This window comes from Corvus moneduloides, chromosome 10 (assembly GCF_009650955.1).
Source record: "Corvus moneduloides isolate bCorMon1 chromosome 10, bCorMon1.pri, whole genome shotgun sequence".
NCBI classification, from domain to species: domain Eukaryota; kingdom Metazoa; phylum Chordata; class Aves; order Passeriformes; family Corvidae; genus Corvus; species Corvus moneduloides.
In genome coordinates this window covers 2,856,711-2,876,598 of record NC_045485.1, presented here as the reverse complement: position 1 = coordinate 2,876,598, position 19,888 = coordinate 2,856,711, and the positions used below count along the sequence as shown (strand labels likewise).

The 19,888-nt window shown below is 52.4% G+C and overlaps 1 protein-coding gene across 2 annotated transcripts in view; it reads left to right on the top strand.

Annotated features, from left to right (window-relative positions):
- Positions 1-1,643, top strand: part of RYK (receptor like tyrosine kinase) — a 55,809-nt gene extending 54,166 nt beyond the window's left edge. The window contains exon 15 of one of the 2 annotated variants that reach the window (XM_032119700.1): positions 613-1,643. In XM_032119700.1, the coding sequence (XP_031975591.1) occupies positions 613-724 (112 nt within the window). In that variant the 3' untranslated portion in view covers positions 725-1,643. The remainder of the gene's footprint in view (positions 1-612) is intronic. The other variant, XM_032119701.1, reaches the window with a different exon arrangement.
- Positions 1,644-19,888: the final 18,245 nt, after the last annotated feature.

The following is a 19,888-nucleotide window of genomic DNA, read 5'->3' as shown; positions in this document are numbered from 1 at the left end:
AGACCTTAGAGCCCCTTCCAGTGCCTAAACAGGCTCCAAGAGAGCTGGGAAGGGACTTGGGACAAGGGATGGAGTGACAGGACAAGAGGGAACAGCTTCCCACTGCCAGAGGGCAGTGTTAGATGGGATATTGGGAAGGAATTCCTCCCTGTGAGGGTGGGGAGGCCCTGGCACAGGTTGCCAAGAGAAGCTGTGGCTGCCCCATCCCTGGAAGTGTCCAAGGCCAGGTTGGAGGGGGGCTTGGAGCACCCTGGGCTAGTGGAAGGGGCTGGAATGGGATGATCTTCAAGATCCCTTCCCACCCAAACCATTCCATGCTTTTACGGCAGTTGAGCAATTTCCAGTGACCTGTGTACTGCTCCTGCCTGGATTGCCATGGGTCATATCCTAAATCAACCCAGCACCTCTGGTCACAGCCCCTTTGCTCGTCATTCCTGGTGTCCATCCTTGGGAGGAGCTGTTCAGCATTGTGAACCGTAAGATCCAGGGCTCCTTGTCGATCTCTGGTTGCTCAGCCAGTTTTCCAGTGGCAAATGCTGTTTTGCCTTTCAGGCTGGGGCTGTGGTTGCCTGGCTGACGTTCCCCTGTGCTCTGTGTGCCTCTGTGTTGCAGGTTTGCTGTGATGGCCTGCTGTTGGGCCCTAGATCCTGAGGAGAGACCCAAGTTTCAGCAGCTGGTGCAATGTCTCACTGAATTCCACGCAGCGTTGGGAGCCTACGTCTGAAACAGCAGCAGAAGGTGGAATTCCCTGCTTGGGAGAAGCCATGGCATCCATCTGCAGCTCCATGCATCCCTCGGACTCGCACACGTGATGTGTATAAAGCAACACTACAGGGAGAAAGCACTTCTTCCAAAACACTGTGCCTTAGAATGCCTTAGTAGTCTCAAGTTTTTTTGTAAGACCTCTTGGTGTTGAATATTTTCTAGATATCACTTTTGCTAAGTTAAATTGAGACCTTTTGGTTTGCCATCAGGATTTGTAAAGTGTAGAGATAGTGAACTGAAACACGAGATTTGGATGGACTTTGCACTCTGACAACAGACACGTGATTTTTTTCAGAAGGGTTTATGGAACTGGTATAAAAGTGAGGAGAGGGGAAATGAAAAGCCACACTGCAGAAAATTTTCCCTGCTTTTAAAAAAAAAAAGTTGAAACTGAATCTTTCTGACCAGCTCTAGTGTTTGTACTTGTATGTATCTGGAATAGCTTTTTAGTATCAACTTCTTCTATTTTGAGACAACAGCACATTATGGTTGGATCCACACATCTTACCTTTTAACCCGTTCACAAATGTTCTTGGAAAAGCTGGTCTTCAGGATACAACATCTCCTTTCTAAAGTGATGATGTAAAAGTGATCCCAGTTTACCTCATACAGAGAGTGGGGAAGGTGGGGTAAGAATGGTGCCCCTCCTTTCACATCAAAGGATTTTTGAGATGGTTTTATGTGCTAACTAAAGGCCTTCAGAGAAGCGCCAGAGCAGCCCCTCCTGGGTGGGAGTCTGTCATCTCAGGCTTCTGCAGTTTCTCTTGTTCAAAAAGGTACTGGTTGTTTTTTATGGGCTTTTATGGCCTGAAATGGGCTTAAATATATAAATATATATTTGTAAAGACACTTGCAGAGTAAAGAATGTTTTTCTATTACACCTAATGTGAAAGCTTGGTCCCTCACCTTGCCCTTTGTATGGATTGTGCACGTTGGTGGTGGTTAGGTTGGAGTTGGCAGGAAGGGAAGATGGATAACCTGCCTCCCTGTGGAACTGCTCCCTGAGACTTCAGGTGTTATCCTGCTGCCTTCCTTAACCCAAAGATCCATTCCACCCCGGGTTGTTTTTAAGTTGAACATTGCCTAAGAGGACTGAGCCTGTTTTTTCAGCAAAATATGTGATAGATTCAGGCTTTTTCTATGTGTAACGAAGTTACTTGCAGGATCGCTCCCAGTTTTCCTGGTGAACTGGAGGCTGCATCCTCTGCCTGGTGGCACCACGAGGCGGATTGTGCTTCAGCACAATGTGGGGCATGAAGAGTTGCCTTTTGTCTCTCACCATGTGCAGCCGAGCATCTGCTGCCTCGAGTGTTTGTGCAACTGCAGGGGTGGGACATTGCCCTGACAGGCTCCGGAGCCATCGGAGCATTTCGGGAGACTGCTGTGCAAGTACGAGCAGCTGGATTTGGCTGGGTCATGCAGATGTGCAGCTTCTGTTCTTTCTGCAGTTGCTGAAGAAAATTAATCCTCTCTAATTAGAGTGACGTGAGGTAGAGCCTTGTGTGGTCTGTGTCCCTCAAAACGCCGGAGCTTTCCTGTCTGTACTCCAGGGTTTGGTACCTGTGGCCAGTGACCCAAGCCTTGCTTTCTCCTGGAAGGAAGTTTTCCTGCTGGCTCAAGTTTGGGCATGTTGTGATGGGCTGTGCTTGCCTGACAGAATTGGAACTGGTTTTGTTTGGTTGAGTTTGGAGTGGCTGAGTGTGGGGACAGCAGCAGGGCTTTGGGTGTGTGGTCTCTCCATTCTGACCTGGAGAACTGGTACCAGTGGCAGGACTTGACAGTGACGTGGGTGTTGAAGTCAGCAGTGGCAGTTCCTGACATCCAGGTCAGTGTTGCAGCGGGATCTGTGGAGATCACAGCTGTAAAAGTGAGGTTGGAGAACAGCCCAGGGTGAAAATGATCCACCTGTTCTATGTGCCCAGGGCAGAGTTGCATGCACACAGGATGTGTTTTGTGCAAGCTCTGCTCACACCCCAGGGGTGTCACAGGTGACATCTGACCACTGTGGGCTGCACGTGGCTCAGGGATGTGCTGCACCTGGACCTGCTCCACTCAGAGCTGTGGGAGCGGGAAGTGCGTCAGCTTTCCCTTCCCCAGGCTGCTGCTCCCCTGCTTTCATCCACAGAGACTGGGAAGTGGTTCAGTGTGGGTCAGGGTACAGATACAACTCTTAATTTTGGAAATTTGCTTTCGTTTAATCAGGCTTCATCTACAGGGATGAGGCTGCCACCTGCTCCACCCAGGGCAGTGGTGGAGTCCCCATCCCTGGAAGTGTTCAGGAAACAAGTGGGTGTGGCACTTCATGATACTGTTTGTTGGGCATGGTGGGCTGTGGTCAAAGGTTGGACTCAGTGATCTTGGAGGTCTTTTCCAGCCCTAATGATGCCATGATTCTACGATAGGCATTCTGCTGATAGCAGAGCTACCTTGAGTAGATTCCTTGCAGGGATTTGTTGTACCTGAGACTGCAAATAACTTTCCTGCTGGGATTTTGCTGCATGTGCTGTATCTTAGCTCCATGGGCTTTTGGGGAAACTCTTGAGGAGCAGCTCACTTGGGTAGAAGACTGGAAAGACAGACTTCTGGAAGGAGAACATTGTCAGTAACTTCTGGTCTTAAAGAACATGGAAAAGTCTCAGTGTGACCCTGGATGGAGTGTGGCTGGGAGGTGAGGCAAGGAGATGAAGAACAGAAAGCTGTGGTTACAGGAAAGAAGAAATGAGGAAGATTATGGCTCCCAGGTTTTCTTTCTTGGGAGGGTAATGCCAGAAGTAAAGACGAGGCAAGAAGGAGTAAAAGGCAAGAGGTGTTGAGCATTAAGTCGGTGGCTTAGGTGGGAAGCCAGCTGAAGGACAGAGTGGGATGGGATTCCCTTTGAGGACAGAGGGCAGAGTTCTTGGGTGGACTCAGATGGAGGAGTCACTCTGGAGTGAAGGATCAAACCATGGAGAAGGGAGAAGGCTGAGAACAGACAGGGCTTCGTAAGTGATGGTTTGAGAGCTGCGGAGGTGTTCAGGGAGATGAACGGCACCTGGAAACAGCGCTCAGAGAATGGCTGCACTGTGGTTTTTCCATGTAACTCAAGACACCTTGGAGGATCAAAACACTTTCCTTGTTCAGCCTCAAGTCCTTTGTTTCCCATGGTAGCTGTGTCCAGATTTGCAGCCAAGGGCGAGGCTGACATGGCAAAAAAAAAGAAGGTGGGAATGAAGAGGTGACCTTGTTTTATTTAATTATTTTCTTCCCTAGAGTTTGACACTTGGAATCAGCTCCCCGGAGTGTTCAACAACCTTTGTGCTGGGATCTGAGAAGGCTTCCTGCTATTTTGTCTGGGAGGACACATGATGTGTGCTCTAAACTACAGTGTGGAAAGGTCAGCTGGTGCTCATCAGAGGCAAGTGGAAATACTGCCATAACAGCGGAATTCCTGTCAGGGCATTGAATTGAAACATTTTTGTGGTAGCTGATGGATGGGAATCATTTTGAAGAGAAGGAAGATCAATAACAATAAGGAGGAAAAGTCACCAATCCAAGTGCTGGTGTTAAAACCCTCACCCGGCACATGAAGGGCGCCCATGCAATCCCACTGGGAAGCAGCGCCCTTGGAGTATTTTGTACCTCACATCAGATATTTTTTCAGCACAACACATGTGCAAATGACCCATGGATTTTGTGTGCTCGAGGCTGTGGTAACTCAGCTTGAGAAATCCCTGTCAGGTGAATTCCTGCTGGTGCCAGTGGATTGTCACAGGATGCTGTTTGAGCTCAGCACAGGAATTTCAGTGAGGAGCCATGGGAAGAAATCAAAGAAATGTTTAAAATAAGCAAAGGGCTCTGATAACTGGTGTGAGGGATTCGGTATCTCCACAGAGTTCCTGATAAGGAGCCGGCCTGGCAGCTGGAATCTGCAGAGCTGCTGCTGGGGGAGTGAGGCACTTAACGCCCTGGCACATCCAGGTTCTTCCAACCAGATAAGGACATTCCTGCAGCCATCCGTGGGCTCCACGCAGTGATGCTCCTGGTAATTGCTGCTTCCTCACGGGTGAGGATGTGGAGAACCTATCTTTGGGAGTGGCTTGCAAATATCAGATGGAAGTGGCATTGCAGAGAGGGAGCATTTTGGGGTGGAGGGAATGTGCTTTATTCCTAGTGGCTCAACCCCGTTCCTGTGCCTGTCCTGACCTCAGGCTGGGTCTTGCTTGGAGCAACATCTTAGTGCTGCTGAGAAGGGACTTGTATTGCTGTGCAGCAGCTCTGAGCAGGAGGCAAGGTTTGGCTGGAAGATTTGGTGGAGGGGAGGAGTGTTTTGGGTCAATTTTTGGCCTGATTTGGAGCTGAGTGTTGGCTCAGGACTCAGCAGAGCTTGGCGTGTTCTCACACGACTGAACTTGATGTCCTGCTGCCGGACATGGTGGCTTTGCAGAAGCTTCCAATGAAAACATTCTTCCACTAAGAAATCAAGAATTAGACAAATTTAAACAAAATAACATCCCCAAGTGTGTTTTTGAGTCATCTGCCAGCTCCTGTGCATTCCTAGGGTGGGAGAGGCTGGATCATCAACCTGTCTCGTCCTCTCCCTCCTTTCTGCTCTCAGCCCCTTCTGCAGCTCCGGCTCATCCATACTCTCAGCTTCCACCTGGGTTTCTTAAACAGGATCACTTAGTTTATTCCAGCTCTTTCTTTGCTTGGGAAGTTTTATCTCAGGCTCTTCAATTCTGTTACAATCCCATAGCTTTGGACCTGGCGAGCTGGGTTATGTCTGGGAGAAACCCTTCAGGATCCAAGAGCTCTTGCCTTGCCTTGCATCCATGTGGAGCCAAAATGCAGAGCAAGCAACCAGAAGCCCTGGCACTGGCTGGGCTGCAAGGAGTCCCTCAGCCCAAGCTGTTTGGCTCATGGGATCAGACTGGAACCAGCTGGTAAGAGAAGGATCTGTGTGGTTCTGCTCACGTCAGCCTGGAGATGACACGATGTCTGGGACGTGTCCTGATGTGGGAGAGACTCGGAGCAGAGGCCGGCACTTGAGGCTTGCTCTTGGAGCTGTCCAACACCTTCAAAAGAGGCGTTTTCACTGTTGGAATGGGTTTGAAATCCCAGTTCTGTGCAGGTCCCAGGCTTGGCTGCCCTGTAAAAGCCAGTTGCTCTAAGGGTGGAAGTCAGGGGAGGTGGCTCCAATATATTTGTGAAGCCTCTGGAACAGACTTGGAGAAGGCTGGAAGCTGAAGCTGTGAGTGCTGAGTGCATTTCAGCTGCAAAGCCAGTCGGAATCTCCTCTGGACGCGCCTGAGATGCGATAGCCTGCGCAGGATGCAAATCAAGTGCTGCAGCCAACATATAAAAGATGCTTTCAAGCTCACGTGGTCCTGAGACTGCTCAGCCCAGGCCCTCTGTGTCCCACCTCATTCCAGGCAGCCTTGGGTCAGCACTGCTGTGAGCACATCTCGGTTCCTAAAGCCTCTTGCCCACAGAGAATCCAGCTGTTCTCAGTCTTTCCAAATGGAGCAGAGCTGGTGGGACTTGTAAATAAAGCTGCCTCCAAGGCTTGTCTCTGAGCCAGGAGAAACTCAGGGGTGGATACACCTCCCCTGTGGAGTCAGGCTGAGGAGGTTGGGGCTTCAGCCTGGAGAAGACAAGGTTGTGTGGAGATCTTAGAGCAGCCTTCCAGGATCTGAGAGCACTACAGGGAAGCCAGAGAGGGACTCTTCATCAGAAACTGGAGTGACAGGACAAGAGGGAGTTGATTCAAACTGAGAGTAGGTTTAGATGGGATATTGGGAAGAAATTCCTCCTTGTGAGGGAGGTGAGGCTGCCCCTGGATCCCTGGCAGTGTCCAAGGCCAGGTTGGACGGGGCTTGGAGCACCCTGGGACAGTGGAAGGTGTCCCTGCCCATGGCAGGGGGTGGGATGGGATGGGCTTTAAGGTCGCATCCAACCCTTGACATTCTGGGATTCCATGTAGGAAAAGTGCCATGCTGGGGGTGATCGATGCTCTACAAGGAAAAATAAATGCATTGTCTGCCTGTGGTGATGCAGATGGGACAGAGGTTGGGAACAGCTCTCTGGGAAGTGCTGAAGCAAAGTGAATAATAGGGTTTGATGGAAAAGGCTTGAAGGAATAGGGAAGTGGAGTGACATGCAGACATGTTGAAGTCTTAGGAGGTGGGGAGACAGGAAGCTGCTGTGGAAAGAGGATATTGATACCATGGGCATGATGAAAGGAGGACCTGAGCAGGGACATGGTCAAATACCAGGGGAGAGCAGCTATGTTGGCCTGACAGGAGGCTTCAGGCTCTATGCTGGGTAAATGTCATGTTTGGAGTATCTCTTTTTATGCATAAACAGTGTTTCATGGAGCAGCTGGACAGGACACCCCTTGGAAAGAATCCAGGCTTGGTCCTGGCTGATGCACAGCGCCAGGCATGGAATTAGGGGAGAGCTGCTCTGTACCAGTGACCAAACCGGGGTTGGATCTGCAGTCCTGCTGAGCAGGGAAAGAAAAAGAGCAAAGGGAGTGAAAAGTAGGGAAAAAAAAACCTAAACCAATGAAAAACAAACACACAAAAATCCCACAGCTAAACTAGTATTTAACCTTGAAAGAAATGGTGGCTGAGGCTGCCTTGCTGAAGGATTTATAAGAGCATAAGGAATGGTGGAAATGCAAGGCCAGGGGAGGTTTAGATTGGATATTAGGGAAAATTCACCAAGAGGTTGGTGAGACATTGGAACAGACTACCCAGGGTAGTAGTGGAATTCCTGTCCCTGGAGGGGTTTAGAAGCTGTGTGGATGTGGCACTTGGGGACATGGTTAGAGGTGGCCTTGGCAGTGCTGGGGTGGGGTTGGACTCGATGATCCCAGAGGGCCTTTCCATCCTGCTAGTTGTCAGTTAGCAGGAAATAGCACAGGGGAAATTAGACATGGGAAGAGGGAGTTGCTGGCAGCATCTCTGGGGTTCGTGGGAGTGGGAAACCTGTGCTGCATCTGCAAGGGGCCCTTCCAGAGGGTGCCATTGCAGATTAACAACCAAATTTTACTTCTGAAGCAGAGGAGTGGTCTATTGCAGGACTGAGGAGACAATTGGCCTTGAACTCTTACAAAACCATGAAGGGATGGTGAAAACCCACTGAAAAGTTTGCTGGCTTGATCCTCTCTCCAGCAGGATGGTGCTGGCAGCTGAGTTGTGGGCCCAGCTGGTCTACAAATGCCCTTTGTAGCCTGGCTGATGGCAGCAACTGGGGTGGGAATCAGGGCCATCTCCATAAAAAAGGTGTTTTCAGTGCCAGTGTTCAGCAGAAATCCCAGCTGTTGCTCTTGGAAGACAAATGAAGCTTCAGGTGACCCCGTGCCCGTCCTTCCTTCTCCGACGTCATGTTACCTCAGCATATCCTGGTCCTACCTGCAGAGGCCATTCCTCACTTTGTTTTGGCACCATTGGGATATAACAAAGAGTGTGGATTCTGGGAAGAGCTGTGAGCTCTAGCTCTGCTCAGCTTTTGGGAAAACAGGATCGCACGTCAGAGCCAGGTTTGGGTGTCTGCAGGGAGTTGTTGTGCCCTGGGGCATCCGTGCTGGATCCTCGGTGCCGGTGCCCTGGGATGGTGTTGGCTGCTCCCCAATCCCTCCGTGCTGCCAGCGCTGCGCAACGTCAGAGCCTTGGCTTTTGGGGTGCGTCCTCCAAAGACTCCCAGCCAGAAAGCTGTACCTGGGAGCAGCAGGAATGCTGCTTCCAAGAAACAGGAGGACTTCCTGAGACAGAACCGACCACAGTTGCGTTGCTGCCGCAGGTCTGAAGACGTGTGGTCACCAAGGCTGGGGCCACCTCTGGAGCGGCTTCTCCTCCTTAACTCTGGTGTGGTTCCTGGACCCGCAGAGGAGATTCTGCTCCTTGTTCTAACTTTACTTACCAGATACAATCCCATTCCCTTGGATGTTTAAAAATTAGAGTCCAAGTAATTTTCGGTGCAAAAGTCTGATGAGGAGCAGCTGGGGGGGCTCAGCCTTGAGAAAAGAAGGCTCAGAGGGGACCTTCTCACTCTGTCCAATTCCCTGAAGGGAGGGTGGAGTCAGAGGGGTTCGGGCTCTGCTCCCAGGGAACAAGTGGGAGCGGCCTCAGGTTGCACTGGGGGATGTTTAGGTTGGATATTAGGAAAACATTTCTTCACGGAAAGGATTGTCCTTTTACAAGGGCCAGGAGGCCATAAACACCCAAACAATTCCTGGTGTGGGTAAACTCTGCATTTACCTATCACTGCAGTGAAATTTATCCTCTTTTCCCCTCTCTGATCCGTTCCACAACACCTCACATTCAGTTTCTGGCTGAGGAGCGAGTGACGTTGTCGTGGAGCATTGGAATTACAGTAAGGCTTTACGGATAAATTAAAGTTAATGGAGTTCCTGACCCAGGTGTTAGGTTTGTCCTTTTCCCTGGTGGAACACTGCTGTAATGAGGAGTGCCCCACACTGTGGACAATTATCCATACTGGAAAGCTTCAGCATGACTCCCAAACAAGGGAAAAAAGACCTTAATAATGAAAAGCTTAATGCCCTCGGTTGTACACGCAGGGTTTTGCTGCAAGAAGGGACTTGTGGATATTGTCTCCGAGTCTATAGAAACACATCATTCTCTCAAAGCTCCTTTGTTCCTTTGGGTAGCCCGAGCCATGCTGGGTGTGTGTCTCTAATCTTGAAATCTATGAGCTTTAAGGAAAAAATTAAGTTAATTAAAGCAGTTTTTACATGTATTGTCAGGCGCTGCTTCTGAGTGTGGGACCAGACTGCCTGGATCCATGATCACTGAAATGCAGGAATCTCTTCCCATTATCCCTTCCCAAAATCTGCTTAATTTGGACCAGAGCAGTTTGAAACTCTGGTGTTTAGGGAATTAATATCCTATTTCTCAACATGTCTGCTCAATAGAAGCCGAATCCCAGGGGGAAAATTGGGAGCCATAGGAAAGAGAGGTGGGTGGGAGAGCACATTAAGCAGCCGGCACTCCCACAAATATATTTCCTCCTAGCGAGTCGTTGATGAAGTGCTCTGGATTTGCAGGAAGCTTGAGTGCTGCCACTTCTTTTTATCTCCTTCCTGTGTCCTGGCAGAGTTCATCTGACAGTAATTGGTGACAGGTTTGTGTTTTCCTCCAGCTGCCTGCAGCAGAAACTCTCCCTTCCCTTCACTGCTGTCAGTGAAGTCGTGGTTCCAAGGGCCTTGGTGCTGGGACCCCCATGTGGAGCTTGTTGGCCCCCCATGTACATTCCTCAGCCAGAAGCAACACCTTGTACCACTTCCAAAGTTCATTTGGGCTTCTTTTACCTGACATTGGTGCTGGGCAGGTCCTTGGGGTTCCAAAACCTGAGGCTTTCCTGGTTTATCTGTCCCTGGGGGGTGAGGTGGCTGCGGGGCCAGAGTCCAGGTTTGGTGAACTGGTGTTGCTGCCTGTGGCAGCCACCACAGATTGGATGTCAGAGCCACAGAAAGCAGCAGGAAACTGCCAAATGGGGCTTTTTAAGAATTGCTTTAATTTGCTCCCTTAAAAATCCCAAGGTCTGGAGTGCTGTCCTTACGTGAACACCTCATCAAGGTGCTGCAGCAAGTTCCCAGCCCTGAAAAACCAAAACCTGGAACACAAATGGGCTCTAATAGGGAAAATATCTTCATGAATGTCATTTTATAAAAAAGATTTAATTCGTTTTGGGGTTTTTCCCACATTGGAGGAAAACTCTTTTCCTTCACGCGTGGCACAGATGCCGGTAACGCGTCAATCTTTGAGCATTGCCAGGAGCTTGGACATCCCCAGCACAGGAAAGAAGGAAATTGTTTGTGTTTGACTGCAAAAATACGGTAATCTGGGAGGCCATTTGGTGGAGGAAGCAGCTCTAAGTGTCGATTAATTGCTCAGAGTTTGTTTTTAATTTCCCAGTCTCATTCTCATTTCATTCTTTCCCTGTGCAGCCCACAACCCCCCTGTGCTGGGCTGAACCCCAGTGTGGGCAGCAGGAAAGGGGTTGGGATTCTGCCCCTCTGCCCCCTCAGGTGAGACCCCACCTGCAGAGCTGCCCCAGCCCTGGGGCCCAGCACAGGGAGGACGTGGAGCTGCTGGAGAGAGCCCAGAGGAGGCTCCAGGATGAGCAGAGGGATGGAGCAGCTCTGCTGGGAGGAAAGGCTGCGAGAGCTGGGATTGTTCAACCTGGAGAGGAGAAGCTCTGGGGTGACCTCACTGTGGCCTTGCAGGGCCTGAAGGAGCCGACGAGGAAGCTGGAGAAGGACTTTGGACAAGGGATGGAGTGACAGCACAAGAGGGAATGGCTTCAAACTGAAAGACAGTGGGTTTAGATTAAATGTTAGAAAGAAATTCTTCCCTGTGAGGCTGCTGAGGCCCTGGCACAGGGTCCCCAGAGCAGCCCCATCCCTGGAAGTGTTCCAGGCCAGGTTGGATGGGGCTTGGAGCACCATAGACTAGTGGAAGGTGTCCCTGCCCCTGGCAGAGGTGGCACTGGATGAGCTTTAAGGTCCCTTCCAACCCAAACCATTCCATGATTGCATGAAGACAAGCCACTCACTTTGCTGAGCTGCTGTGTCTCCTGTTGCAGGCCTCCACAACCTTTCCAGGAGCTGCAAAGGGCAACTCAGAAACCACAGGAGAAGCTTCCACGAGTCTCTTTGCTTGCAGCAGATGGTGCTTGTAAGGATAAGGGCACTCTGTCCTAGGCGGGGCTGGTTTGTCCTGGGCTCTCCCTTCAGGGCAGTTCTGCTGTCAGGACATATTTGGGGCTACTATGAGTTCCTCTTTTGGGAATTCCACCCCTAGGAAGCTTCAGGCTTGTTCTGCCTCTACCAGCAGTAGGTGAGCACGTGCCATGGGAAAGGGATGCTCTTGGAGAGCAAAGCCCACATTCCCTGGGACTGCTGGCAGGGGCTGCTCCAGGTGCTCCCTAAAGGTAAATGAGGGGAAAAAGGCTGGACAGAGACCCCCTTTCTCCCAGCACAGGAGGACCTGGAATGTGCAGCCCCCATGGGTGAATCCTGGTGGGATGTGGTGCAAAGCAACCTCTCTTCTCCCTGCCCCCATGAATCCTTTGCAAAACGTGGCTGTGGCCATCTCACCCACCCCAGGATTTCCTTCATCAGGGGTCTCTTTAGGGTAAATTCCTCTGTAATTGAGTCCTGCAAAGCTGTCAAATGCGTTGTAAACCCAATTGGTGTGTGTGGGCCCCCCTGCTCCAAAGAGATCCAAAATTTCCTGAGCCCTTTGGCCACACTTTGGGGAGGGAACGCTCAAGTCCTTACGTAGTTGTGCCCTGCTGGGCTGCATCCTGGCTCCACTGCGCGGGGTTTGATGCCACCAAAGGCTCATGAACTTGCTTGACGTGTTCAAAACGTGCTTCCCCGTTGCAGCTTGTGCCAAGCTGTCCCTGTGGGTGGCACATTCCAGCCTGGCACGCTCCAGCCCGGAGAGCCTCGTTCCTTGGCTTGTCCAAACGAAGGCAGGTGGCTGATGTGCTCGGCGAGGGAAGCAGGAGCGATGCGCCAAGCTCGGCCTGAAGGAAACAAACGGGTGGGAGCTGTACCCTTTGTGGGGAGTCCTCCAGCAACAACGAAGTTGTTGGTCAGGCTGAGACCTGGGCAGGGTCCAGAGAGACGTGGGAGCAGCCAGCACAGCTCCAGTGACCCACGGGGCAGCTCCTCCACATGCTCTGGGCAAACAAAGCAGCACGTGCGTGGCAGCACCAGTGCCAACACTGGCAGGAGGCAGCGAGGGCTGGCAGGTTGAAGGCACCTTTTCTAAGCTCCCAGGAATGTCAGAACCCGGAGCAAAACATATCTGCATTATCCTTTGACCCCAGCAAGGTGTGGAATCCCCGGGAACGAGCTGGCTTTGCTTCCTGAATGTCCCTCAGGATTCCAGCACAGCACTGGGTCACCTGTTGCTGCTGCTGTGTCCAGGGCCGTTCCATAAGAAGACAGTAGAGTAGATACTATGAAAAATTTCGTCACAGAAAGGGTTGTCAGGCATTGGAACGGGCTGCCCAGGGAAGTGGTGGAGTCACCATCCCTGGAAGTGCTCCCAAACGTGTGGGTGTGGTGCTTGAGGCCACGGGTTAGTGGTGAACTCTGGTGAGTCGAAGGACTTTCCCAACCTTGAGGATTCCATGACCGTTGGGAGCAGGGCAGTAAGGATGCTCCCCCAGCACGCAGAGGGATCCTCCAGCCCGGCAGCACAAAGGACAGTCCCACCTGGGCTGGGAGCAGCAGGCAGGTGTCACCTGCACAGCCAGGCCACCCCTGGTGCCGCAGAACCTCGAGAGGCCATGCCCTGCTGGCATCCCTGGCTCCAGGCTGGGCTCACGTCAGCGGGGGGGTTCCGTGTGCTCCGGGATAAGGCCGAGCTGCGGAACATCCTCCCCGTGGAGCTGCTGGGTGTTTGTTTGCTGACGGAGATAAAGGCTGGCATGGGCTCGGCCGCACGTGGGGCTGCGGCTCTTGCGCAACGCCGTGAGAATGAAAACAAACCCCAGTCCTTCCTCTTCCCTTCTCCCCTGGCATTTAGTGGAAATGCTGCTGGGCCTGGTTGGTGTTTTTATGTTTGTTTGTTGCTTTCTGTCTGGCCAAAGTCCGTGTTGCTGCAGATTTTCGGTTAAGCTTTTTCCTGGAAAGCTCTGCCGTGGAAAAGGAGGAGTGCCCAGGGAAGACTTGGGGCTCTGTGCAGGTCCTTCAGGGGAGGTAGTGGTGGGATGCACTGACCAGGGCTGAAACAGGGCCATCTCCTGGACTGGAGTTGTCTCTCTCTTACAATAAAAGACATTTCATAAGTCTGTTGTCTCTCTTTTATAAGCCCCTGTAAGCACCAAAAGACTGCAGTAAGGCCTCCCCAAACTTTTTCTTCTCCAGATGAACACCCCTGGCTCTCTCAGCCTCTTGGTGGCAGCTGCTGCTCTTCCCAGTGCTCTGTTCCTCTGCTCTTGTCCCCTCCAGGCACAGGTGTCCAGCAGCCCTGGTGGGGAACCATCTTTCATGATGTGTTTAAACATGAAGTGTTTAAAGTGTCTTGTCAGCCCTGGGCAGGTGCTCCAGGAAGGTAGGCATGATGTGGTTGTGGCTGTCTGGACTTTATGTTGGATGTTCCCCCTGGACCCTTCTCGTGGAGCTGTTTCCTCCAGCCCAGCCCCTTCTAACCCAAGCCTTGCTGGATGCCCTCATTGGACCAAAATAGAACAATGACTTCCAGGGTTTTCCTTTGAGAGTGTCTTGAAGGGGAACAAATGGGAAGGACTCAAATGGGCCGTCTGCTCCCCTCCCATCCGGCCACGGTGGGCCAGGCCCTTGATGCGGGTGGGTGAAAGGCGAGGTTTGCCAGGAGCATTGGTGTGAAGGGTGTGAGAGGGGCAGCACACAGGGGCCCCTTGAGCCCCACCACACCAGGGACCCACTCAGGTGGAGAAGTCAACAGAGCCCATGAGAAAGTGCTGTCCCTGCCAGCCTGCTGCCCCTGGTGCAGCTCCTGCCCTGGGCACCTCTGTCTTCTGCTCTGAACCCTGGCTGGGCTGTAGGGCAGGGACTGCAGCAAACACAGTCAGCTTGGATTGGGCCTGACCTGGTCCTCAGAGCTGGGGAAGGGAATCCTGGGAGCGGAGAGCATCTCCTGATGTCCTGGTTAGAGGCAGGACCTCACCAACAGGTATTCCCATGGGCAGGGTGAGTTACAGGAGCCCTGGCACAAGGAGATGCCAGGGCCTGGCTCTCCTGTTGGTGCCTGGGGTCTGGCATTCCCAGCCTGGTGTGGAGGGAGTGGGCAGGACCTGGACACTGGCCAGGTCTGTGGGTGTGCTGTGCCCTTGTCCCCGGGCAGTGCTGTGTGTCCCATGTGCTTCCCTCCTGCACCTGGCGAGACACAGTTTGCCAGCAGGATCCTGAAGCTGGAGTGGGAGGCACACCAAGCTGGGAGATCTTCCCAGAAAGCAGGGCACAAGCCCCACAGGGTTTGCAGCTTGTGCTGGAGCTGTCACATCCTTGTGGGCTCCTGTCTCTGGGTGCTGTAGATCGTGTTTCTCTGACCTCAGGTGCCCTCCTGGCTCTGCGTGTTTGGTGAGGAGTGAAGGTTGGGAGGAAGACTGGTGCCCTGCTGGTGCCCTGCTGGTCGCTCAGGTTCTGCTCTGCTCACAAGGATGTTTCTGTCTCTCCTCTGGCCCTGAGGGCCCCCAGGTCCTTGTTGAGCCCAGCCTGGGAGCCAAGTTACATTGGCAGTGCTGGGTGACCTTGGTGTTAGCAGTTCTTCCACCTTTGTTTTGGCAAAAGACAGGTCCTGGCAGCCCTGCTGGCAGTGGGGCACCTTGTGCTTGCAGGGGGGATGGGAAGCTTGGCATGCAAAGCCAGGACGATGGGATGGTCAAGCATGATGACAAGCAGCAGCTCCCTTCCTGTTTTCCAGGAGTCTTTCCAGCTGCTCCCTCAAGTTGGTGCCAGCCTGGCCATGTCCCAGACATTCCCTGTTGCCCAGACTCTTGCTGTGGGTCGGGACTGAGTGTCCTGAAGATGTTTGTCTGCTCCAGGAAAAACCCCAGGGCTGAACCTCCCGAGCGGGGAGCGAGGCCTTGGCTGTGCCACTCCTCTGCAAGAGGCAGCACGTTGTGGCCTCTGTCCCTGTGCTGGGCAGAACAGGGAGGGACAAGCCCCGGGCCTGTTCCCAGCACTGCACATCTCTTGGCACACGGGATAACCCTCCCACAGGCTGGAGCCATGAGCGGCCGCTGCCAGCGCTGTGCCCCCTCCAGCCCTGTGCCCTGGCCACGGTGGGTCCTGCTGGGCGAGCACAGGGGCTGCCGAGCGCTGGGGGCTGCCCGGGCATGACCCAGCCCTTGCCAGGGATCAGGCTGGGGATCAGGCAGGGTCAGGTGTCCAGGTGCAGCAGATGGGTTGGTGCAATGTGCCTGTTCCTGCTCGGCAGGGAATGTTACTCACCTGCCCGGGGAGGCACACGCACTCCATGGCTTGGCACCTCCTGCCAAGCCTTAATCTCCATTGTTTGACAGCTGGGGAGCTGCTGACGTCAATGCCATGGCTCAGGGGGCTTTTGGGGAGGAATGGGCAAGTCTCCGCACACGTGGGCTTAGCAGAAAAACACCGCGCTGAAACCGCAGTGGGAGAGCGCGGGGAAGGAGGAGCAGGAGAAAGGACAAGGGGTGCAGTGCCAAGGGATGCCGCTCCTGGGCTGACTCACAGCCAGCTCTGCCTGGCTGGGCACCATCACCGATGCAGGAAAATGCCACCCTGTGTGTCCAGCTTGCTGGGCATCGCTGCTGGATTCCCTTCCCCTGCCCGTGCTGAGGGTCTGATGTGCCCTGGAAGCATCTTGCTGATCCCATGGGGCCAGCTGGGATCTCTGCCGTGGGCAGCTGGGTGTTGTCTGCACTGCTGGGTGACAGCGGCTCTCCTCTCATCCTTGTCTCAGGGCCTGGGGAAGAGGTGTGGGTCTGTCCCTCCCTTCACTCTATGTCATTACAGAAGCTGCTCACCCCTGTCTGGACATGGCTGTCCTGCCTCAAGGGAACATTTCAGGATGCTCCTTGGAAGCCATGCCCACGTCACTTTTGGCTTTGGTCAGCTCAGCTCTGTGGCTTTCCTCATGAAGGAAATAGGCCACACGAGTAGGTTATGGGAACCACACCCCGTGTCTCCTGTGGACTGATCCTTCCTCCACGAATCCACAGGTACCCAGGGTGATCCATGTGCTACTCGCTGGTCTGGGGAACGCTGAGCATCCATTGTTTCTCCTTGCAGGAATGGTCTAGGTCCAGCTTCCGTGTGTCTGTCTTGCAAAGTCTCGCTTATCTTTGGAGCCTGCATAAAGCTCTCTGGAGAGTCTTGGCTGCTTCCACTTGTGACCTTAGCAACACATCCTGATGGCAATTGTTCTCCAGGCTGGAAATCCTGTCTGCTCTGCTGCAGGACTCGTGGTCCCCAAGCAGCTAGAGGTCTTGGGCCAAGGCAGTCAACCCTTCCTGCAGGGAAATCACTCTTGTCCTGTGGCACAGGGCAGCCACCCCTGGCACTCCCTGGGCTGGGCTGCTCTGCTTTAACATCCTTAAAAATCTTTTATCAAAAAAAAAAAAAAAAGCAGCAACCCAGGGAGTGAGGAGACAAAAGAAGAGGAAGTCAGGAGTCACCACAAGTAGCTCCAAAGGGATTTTTTTTCCTGGCTTAGGAAGCAACTTGGTGGCAACTGTGCTGAAGCTCAACCTAGGTCATACCTGGGAAGTGGAAGACCCTGAAAGCCATTCCAGGTCCTGAGCTGAAAGCCAGGAGGGGCAAAGAACCCTGTAAATAATCCACTTCTCAAATATAAGTTGTTTTCTTTTGCCCCTCACCCCTGTCAGCACAAAAGAACCTGAGTAACCCTGGAGTAAATTACTCCACATCTTGCCTTAGGTTGCCTTTGGTTATGTTTGCACCACTGGCATGGGGCTGTGTTGCTCCCTGAGCATATGTTTTTGAGGCCTTGGAAACTGAAAGCTGGATGAAATCCACCAGGCAAGGGTTTTAGCAAAGTGTCTGCGTTTTCAGATCTCTGGGGAAACACTGGTTACGGCTTGGTCCAGAGGAGGGGAAATAGCACAAGTTGTGCCACGGTCAGTTTTTCTGGAGAAAGCTGGATTCCTTGCTGAGATTAGTCAAATGCTGTGATTCAGCCCTCCCTCAGCAAATGAGGCATCCAAAAGTATGCAGGGAGTTTCTCTTCCTTTAAATTCTGCTCCAGAGGGTACAATGTGGGCTGTATAACTCAAACTTCCCTTCGAAGAGATAAAAACTACGCTTGGTTCCCCAAAAAGCCTCCCTTGATCACTTTTCTTGAACAAGCGTCCTCTGTGTATCACATTACCTTCTTGTCCCCCTGGCCCTGGGGTGCAGTGGCAAACCCCACTATTTTCTAGCTGATATTCCAACAATATTTTCTGTCTGATATTCCAGCCAAGGCTTCACGTGTGCAAGTTTCTGTAGCTGGGGGTGTAGGACATGCTCTGCAGCCCAGCCGAGGCTTCGGAGACCCACGATCAGTTCTGACCATCCCAAAGGCATTTTGAATATCAAAATGATGAACAAACCAGAGAAAATTACCAGAAGTGTGCCAGAAGCTTCCCTAGAAACTCAGCTGGGAAGACTCAGGAGAAGTTCTGTGTGCACCTTTAGCAAGAGGAGGCTGAGGAGGAGACATGATGTTTTGGTTGAATAAAATATGAATAAAAGGTGTTGCTTTCTCTTACAGACCTGACCTACTGCTCCAATGACCCTGGCACTGGCACATGCTGTGATTTTAGCCACGACTTACAAAATTTGGGCTCACCTGAAGTGTCAGGGAAACTGAGACAGGGAACTGAGCGATCCCATGGAAAAGATGCAGCCTGGTAGCACAAGGGTGAGGGGTTAGAACGGGGCATGGTGTTCTCTGGAATCCCTGAGCGCCCTTGTCTGTCAGAAAGTGGGATCTGTGCTTCAGGTTTGCTTTTGGGCTCATCTCTGTAACTCCTGTGAGTGATGTGGGGGTCAAACTGCTGCTGGTGCAGCTGGGTTTGCAGAGGCTGAGGGGATCCTGGATTGCTCCCTCTCCGAAACACCCCCAGCCTGGGTTTGGGCTGAGCCTACCCCTTCCCCAGGAGGGGCTGCCAGCCTTGGCTGGATCACTGCACGGGAGGGAGTCACTTAATCACTTCCACTGCTGAATAGCAGCATCTCATCAGGATTTGGCTTTCTCTCTGAGCCAGAGTGGCAAGAGAGACCAAGAGGACCAGGGGTCCCAAACCCCTCTTTGAGACACTGATGGCCCAAAAACATCAGCACAGGCTCTGCTCTGCTTGCTAAAGAGCTCCCAGGAGCCAGGGATTGTCTGCCTGAGAGCTGGTTCCTTTGGCCTCTTTTCAATCAAAAATCACATGTTTTCCGTGGAGGAAAAGTTGTGAAAAGCTGACAACTGTGAATCCAGGGGTTTCGGTTCTGCTGTCACCCACCTTGGTGACGGAGCTCTCCCTGGGCAAAGCCTGGCCAGGCTGGGTCAGTCTCCTGTGTCCTTACGCACTCCAGTGGTTTTGCAACACACAATTCCTTTTTCTTGTTCTTTCGGCTCTGGGAAGAGCACAGCTGGTGCTGAGAACCCAGCCCAGCCTTTCTGCTCATGGCTTCCTCCGTTTCGAGCAGCTCCGAAGCACTCACAGGCACTGTCCCCTCCTGGGCCTCAGCTGCCAGCACTGATAGACCCTGCCACGCTGGCCCTTGTCAGGGTAAGGTTCCAGATGTGGAACACAGAATCCCAGACTTGTCTAGGTTGGACAGAACCTTAAAGCTCATCTCGTTCCACCCCCTGCCAAGGGCAGGGACACCTCCCACTAGCCCAGGTTGCTCCAAACCCCAGGGATGGGGCAGCCACAGCTGCTCTGGGCAACCTGGAATATGTTTATGGAGAGATCCCCTTGAATGAATTGCAGAGGGCTCTGGGATAATTCAACTCCCAAGAAATGGAGGGAAGAGATGAAGAAGGAGGGAGAGGTCAGAAGGAATTTCCCATCATTTGCTGCCTGGACCACTGAGTGTTGCACGTCCTCAGTGCTGAGATGGAGGTCACAAGGAAAGAGAGGCAGAGCTGTGGGATAGTAGAGGAGAAAAGTAACGTATTTAAACACCAGACTCTTCGAACCCAGGCTCCTTAGCCTTTCTAATCCCTCAAACTGTGCTCGGTGCTCATCCATTTCTCCATACCAGGGGCTGACACTTCCCTGACCGGTCATTTCTGAGAAACAGCCTTTCCTGTTCACTGAGGTCATCTGACAGAACAGCTTTTCTTTTATCTGCGGCTGGTTGTGTGGTTTGGGAGTTTTTGCTAGCAGAGAATGTTTTGGGAGGAATTGTCTTACTCTATAAAACCTCCTCTTCAGCCCCAAACCCAGCAGCTTTCAGAGAAAAATCAGAAGGGGTGGGTGAAGCTTCCCCCCTCGCTCTACCCACCTCCCTGCAGATTTCCTAAATCCATGGAACTGGGTGGGGGAGGCTGTTCTTTACTCTCAAAAATGCAAGGCTCAGCTTGATTGTGCCAGACTCTTGGCCAACCTGGTTTCTGTGAGCATGAAAGATCTCAATGAGAAG